The sequence below is a fragment of the Hypoxylon trugodes genome (assembly GCF_022578975.1).
Source record: "Hypoxylon trugodes strain CBS 135444 unplaced genomic scaffold F4822scaffold_3, whole genome shotgun sequence".
Lineage (NCBI taxonomy): Eukaryota > Fungi > Ascomycota > Sordariomycetes > Xylariales > Hypoxylaceae > Hypoxylon > Hypoxylon trugodes.
In genome coordinates this window covers 1086567-1092566 of record NW_026250018.1, presented here as the reverse complement: position 1 = coordinate 1092566, position 6000 = coordinate 1086567, and the positions used below count along the sequence as shown (strand labels likewise).

Genomic DNA, 6000 nt, shown 5'->3' with positions numbered 1-6000 from the left:
GCAGTAAGTTTCTTAGGGACGCATGTACTTCTTCCTCAACCAGATACGTAATCCTCAACTCGAGATTATCAACAGCTATGTAATGCAGGAGTACCTAGGTAAGATAGGCCAAAGTTTTAAAAGTACGAAAGAGCTAGTGTTGTAGCAAACGCCGTACAAACAGAACTCTTTAATTGGGTACATACCTAGGTACCTGTGTAAACAGGGGTATACAGTGATGACGCGTAGTGCTAAGCACTAAACCCCCAACGAAGACAAGCCAATCACATTAAGGGACATGTATTAATTAGGCAACTGACACTGAAATAGAAGCAGTGAAGTAGCTATGGCGGGTGCTAGTAGTAGTACCTAGGTAGGTAGCCAAGCTGCCTGAGCTGATATACTACAGCCTTTACCTACAGGCATTCTGAGACTTTTATGGGATTGCAAAATATAAAAGAATATGTACACCTCATGCAATGAAGCACCAAGACAAGAGTCACAAGTTAAATACTTATACAATTCAATTATATTTATTGTTTTTCGTTACAATGAGTTTATTTATTCTTGAAACAACTATTAAAACCAGGTGATCCTATATATACCTACCTTGGTAGGTACGTAGGTACGTAACATAACCATGGTGCATAGAATACCTTTTCTCCCACCAACGATAGACTACCTATTCCCGTCGTCGTATAGATATATCCTTACCAATGTGTAGATAAATACTTATTACTGCTGTGTAGCTCTTCGGATAATATCATTACCGTTAAATTTTAAAGCTAGGTAAAAACCTGCGCCAGGTCTTGTCTGACTCGGCTGGCTCGTTTGGCTGATTTTGCTCTTCTAGTTGGTCTGGTTCACGGGCTTCCCAATATTCTCGGCGAACTTTTTCGTCCACAGTCCCCTGAAAAGCCGCGTACACTACTTTAGCTTCGGGATGGAGATTAAGGTCTGCCAGGAGGTCGTACACATTATACCAGGCAGGCTGCTGTTCTGCTACTTCGAAATCTAGGAGTAAAGGTAAGAGTTGCTCGATACTCGCATTTGCTCCAAACTCGCAGAGGTGAACTGCAATCCTTGCTTGACTCACCACTTCAGCGGCATCTACCGTACCGGTTGGCTGTCGGAACTCAATGGTTCTCGATCCTTCCACACGAAAGTGCTGGAAGTTGTACGCTGGTCGAGACGAGAATAGTGGGGTTCCCATTAACTCGGCAATTGTACCCCGAGCTGTTGATTTTAAGAGCTCATTCACCGCTTCCATAATTGGGATGGGATTATAAGTCTTGACGTCTTGTTGTATTTCGGGGTCTGTATTGACATCTAAAAGAATTTGCAAATAATCGCGTTCAATTTCATAACTTTTCTCTGTCGGCCGTACAGGTAATGGTTGTATTGTAACCTTCTTGCCTGGGATATTGGCGACCGTTGATTGTTGCGATACGTCACTGAGCTGTGAAGGGGGCTCTGGGGCATGCTGCATCTTCTTCCCCATCGATACCTTGGAGTATAAGCGCGGACTTGGACACCATCTATTGGTTCGCCTATGCTTTGGATGCAATTGTGTAAGGACAGGGTCCCCCGCGTAGAGTAGCGCAGCAATTTGACGGGCTGAACGAATGGAAAACCACTCGTTGCCACAACCTACGTGGATGTGTAGACCGGTCTTACAAAGAGTCCAAAGGTGATTCTGAATATATTCGCAAACTGTACGAACCTCTGCAAAGCCTTCATCCGTTGCCCATAACGCTGGGGATACAACTTCAACACCAGCCCATCCGTATTTGGGAGTAACGAAGTCTTGAAGTTCGTCTGGTGTGAGACTCATCGAAATGTCGTACGTAACTGTCCAGTCAGTATAGTCAACCAGGTGATACCAATCGATATCACTTATGTCAAAGGGTCGTGTATTTGATTATGCTACCCTTGCCGGTGAGCCGTTTGGAAACAAACCCCTAATAGCACCCGTTAGCAAGGCCATTGAAGCGTCTAAATCCCCTACTCCTTCTTGAATTAATATTGGGCCGCCTGTTTTCGATTCGAAGCCTGGAGGCGGTGGCATTGGAATTTTTGGGTCAGTGTACCAGGCGACGTAAAATTCCATTTCGACTCCGAAACTCAGTCTTTCTGGTGGTGCCATTTTCAATATCGATATGCTTATTCACTATCTCAACGTGGGAGTACTACGTTCATTATAAACCTGAGGAGGCTTAGTTCAAACATATAACATTGTTATACTTCAAGGTTAAGATAGAAAAACAAATTTGCTAAATAAAATAATCGCCTATGGGCATTTAATATCATTATTGTTGAGTAACAGCTGTTCTGTTAGTGTATATCATACAGACGCCGGTATGGGGCTGTGTCTAGGTTGTACCTGGAACTAGTCGCAGTTCAAGTCTATATGCCATTAGCTATAACTTCCTATGCACTCGGGGTTTAGGCTTGCCGTTATAAACTAAACCCTATCTATTCCCGTTTATGGTGACCGCAATATTTCTATACAATCGCAGCCCACGTGGAGTTTCATGCAGCCATGCCGTACTATGATATACCCAATGCCAGATCTGCGGGGCTTGTAAGTACCACAAGAGTTCTAGACTCCCCGAAAACAGTGAGGACGGGCACTAAACATGCTGTTTATAGGGCACCGTCTACGGGAATACTTTGATAAGGGTGGTGCTGTGCTGCATCGGTGTTATTCAGCACCTTCCTAATTCTGTCATAGACCACAAAGCGTTCGCTCGAAAATCGAATATAGATGCCTAATAACTACACCTAAGCTGGTAACTCCGAAACAACGGATTTAATGTCATGATAACGTCAGGAAGCATGCTGACAGCATAGAAAATAAAATCTCATCGGCTAGTTTCTAGCAGGTATGCTTCACCTCAATTCCAGAGGTAGGTCTTGGCCTTCTCGTAGTCAACCACAATACTTGGGGGCAATTCGATAAGCCGCTCACATAACCACCCAGATTACAAAGCCACGATATTACGTGAATATTGCCGGTGACAACTCCGACGTCGAAATCTTATACTGGCCCACATCTACCAAGCCTATCCACCGCCTTGGGATTAGAAGCGAGTTGGCTGATGTTGCCGCTAAGGTTCCGCACAGCAGGGATTGAGCAGGCACTCTGCTCCGCTTTCTAGTTTATAGGGCTGCAATGCCTATAGGCCGTTAGTCAATACTAGGGTACATACCTGCGTATATCAGAGTCGTTATTGAGGTGTGGATGACTACCTGGGTAAGTTTGACTGTCGGATATACATATTAATTGTGTTTCGTTAATGGAATGGCACCCACTAAATTACACCAGCGCATTAAATAAAGCACCTTCAATATAGCATACCTAGGTACCTAAGTAGGTAGAATTAGGGTCTTTAGGAGGAACTGAGCCAGTTAGAGACTGCCTGTAGATGGGAAATTTGTAACAGCTACTAGTCCTATAAATTGAGTGTGTAAGCGCTAACGTTATAAATTAGGGGGACCTTGAGCCGCTGGTTCTGTTATAAGGTATCTCGACGTAAGTGAATAATATCAAAATAATTTTACCTAATATTTGGTTTATATTCCACGGGTTTTTGATGTAGTTTTATTGTAATAAGAGAATTAGAGATGTGTTGAAATTGATACAGGGAGGGCTGTCATCAAACTGTATTCATAGAAACAACTACGAGCGAATCTATCACTAACGTCAACTGTTTATGAAGTAAGCTCTGTATTTAGATGTAATAGATCTACTACCGTGTGCTTTGTATCTATTTTAATTCTAGTTCTATTATGGCGAATTCGAGGCTACTATTCGAGAGACTATCCCCGAAGATTCTTGCCAGTCTGTTAAGGCGATAAAGCCCAAAAAGCGTTCCACTCTTGCCAATACGTCCGCGAATAAATCATGTGTTATCTTGATACTGACGTCCCTTCCCTCGGCTCTTTGGAGTATCTGATCCAACTGCCCAACGGCTTCAATTTGCCGTTCTAAGTACATACGCAAAAGTTGCCGCTCGAAAGCCATTGTGACGGCCTTATCTAACCTTACGTCTCCAACCGTTAGATGTCGCGTCGTACAAGGGAAGAGGCCGAGTACCCCGCTACCATCCCCACCGCATTTAGGGGGAGAACACCTTCTCTTGCGGCTTGGCGAGGTACCGAGGGGTGAATATCGTTGTTTTCCCGTGTTTCCGCTTACGCTGCTTCTGCGACTGCTACTGCCACTATTGCTATTACTGCTGCTAGCCGCGTCAAGGGCGGCACCGCAACCCCGCTCAAATAGCGCGAGGAGATTGCTTACTACCGTGGCAACGAGCATAAGTGTTTGACCACATCGCGATCTTGCGATGCAAACAGGGCAATACAAAATCTTGTCTCGCGCCTTACGGACTTGGTCGTCTATTTTGAGGAGAACGTCGAGCGCAAGGCCAGAATCGCTATTGGCCTGACATTCGTTAATGTACGTGAGCTGGTTGGTTAAGTCTATATGGCATTGCAGAGTGCACCGAGAGCCAGGCGAAGAATAGAGGATTGACTCGCTATTGCGAGAAGCCAAAGTAGGCCTGTAAGAACTAGTGGAGCGGCCCGTCCCGTCTAGGCGATCTGGCTCGCTGGTTGTGGAGGAAGTTATTCCTTCGGCGAAGGGGTAATCTGGGCGTGAACGAAAAAGGCCTCCTCCTCCATCGCGGGGTGCGGGGGAGTTACTCTGGTGTGGGGGCACGAGCGGCACAGGAGGGGATCCTTGGCTATTAGTATCGCAAGAAGAGACGCCCAGGAACATGCCGATTGGGCTCCAAGGGTCCCAGCCCTGAGATTGGGTTGTAGTTGAGTGCGGCGAAGAACTCAGGCGTTTCGTGAAAATATTACCAAGATGGGATTGATTGTGGTCGACTTGCACTGCATTTGCCGTTTGCGGCAGTGTTGTTGGTAAGTCGAGGATGGTATTTACATCCGCCCAGTCGCTCGTTGCTAAGTCATCCTCCAAGCTAGTACTGAAATTGGCCATGAGCTCCGAGTCAGCCATGTCATGAACAAGAGACATTACGGAGTCTCCGATCGAGGTATCGGCCTCTAGATTATCGGCGCATGATCCGGCTTGGTCCTCTGGCGATTGGGCTTCCAGTGTGTCTGAGATGCCACCGCCGGCGACGGCATCTCTAGGCGGTCGTGGTGAAAGCCGCTGTTCCGGCCACAATACTGAAACTGCTGTGCTTTTGTGGCTCGGGCGGCCGATTTTGCGGCATTGGCTGTATACACACTCTCGACCATGCTGCGTGCATCGCGCACAAGATGGCTTGGCTCGGCTACATTTGACTTTGGTGCTGAGGCAGGCGTCGCAAGACGATCGAAACTTGACGTTAGACATGACGCGAACAAGATGCAGGTTCTCTTGCCACCGTGAGATATTTTGGCTGGGCGTTGGCAAAAATATGTTTTAAGCAATTATTTTCTCGGCGTAATCATCGAGCGAATTATGTTCTATTTCTTGGTCGCGTTCTGCTAGGTTGCTGAGCCGCCCGCGTTGGTACCGTACCCCCCATGCAGTCATCACCAGTGGTTGCGCTAAGGCATCATCCCGGGAGGGTATCTTCCTTATCAAAAGGTAAGCATTGGCCGCCAAACAATAAGGCCTCAGCTTCCTAGGTACATGGTATGCGCCGTGTCTTATTTTGTGGGTGGACCCAGGCAAGAGGAAAGCCGCGAAATCCCATGTTACGTAGGTAGATTGAGTTGCGTAAGTAGGATTTCGGATGGAAGAGGGACGAATGCGCGATCCTACAAAAACCTACCTACCTATGTATATGGTTCTCTCTTTAGTTGACGCACCTGAAGATTGCGCTGATTTTCCACTACACGAGATCGAATAGTAAGCGGAGGAACTGGAAAGTTGGAACTTAAAACGAGATAAGCATGGTATGGGGCAGGCAAGTAAGGCTATCCCCATCCAATGTCGATCACGTATCATGTCTGAGATGCGTGTAACATAGCATGATGGCGATGCATATCCCTTCTATGGAC

At 46.4% G+C, this 6000-nt stretch overlaps 2 protein-coding genes across 2 annotated transcripts; both read right to left on the bottom strand.

Moving 5' to 3' along the window:
- Positions 1-751: 751 nt before the first annotated feature.
- F4822DRAFT_442062 (uncharacterized protein) lies at positions 752-2125 on the bottom strand (the record flags this gene model as incomplete). The annotated part of the gene is made up of 2 exons (XM_051462946.1): positions 752-1830; positions 1939-2125. The coding sequence occupies 2 exons, from the start codon at positions 2123-2125 to the stop codon at positions 752-754; spliced, it is 1266 nt and encodes a 421-aa protein (XP_051316577.1).
- Positions 2126-3690: 1565 nt separating this feature from the next.
- F4822DRAFT_163554 (uncharacterized protein) lies at positions 3691-5557 on the bottom strand. Its single transcript, XM_051453177.1, has one exon. It carries the CDS (start codon positions 5345-5347, stop codon positions 3770-3772), a length of 1578 nt encoding a protein of 525 aa, XP_051316576.1. The 5' UTR covers positions 5348-5557; the 3' UTR covers positions 3691-3769.
- Positions 5558-6000: the final 443 nt, after the last annotated feature.

Excerpts from the sequence above, each read along its gene's own strand:
- F4822DRAFT_163554 (XM_051453177.1), bottom strand. The coding sequence starts at position 5,347 with ATGTCTAACGTCAAGTTTCGATCGTCTTGCGACGCCTGCCTCAGCACC.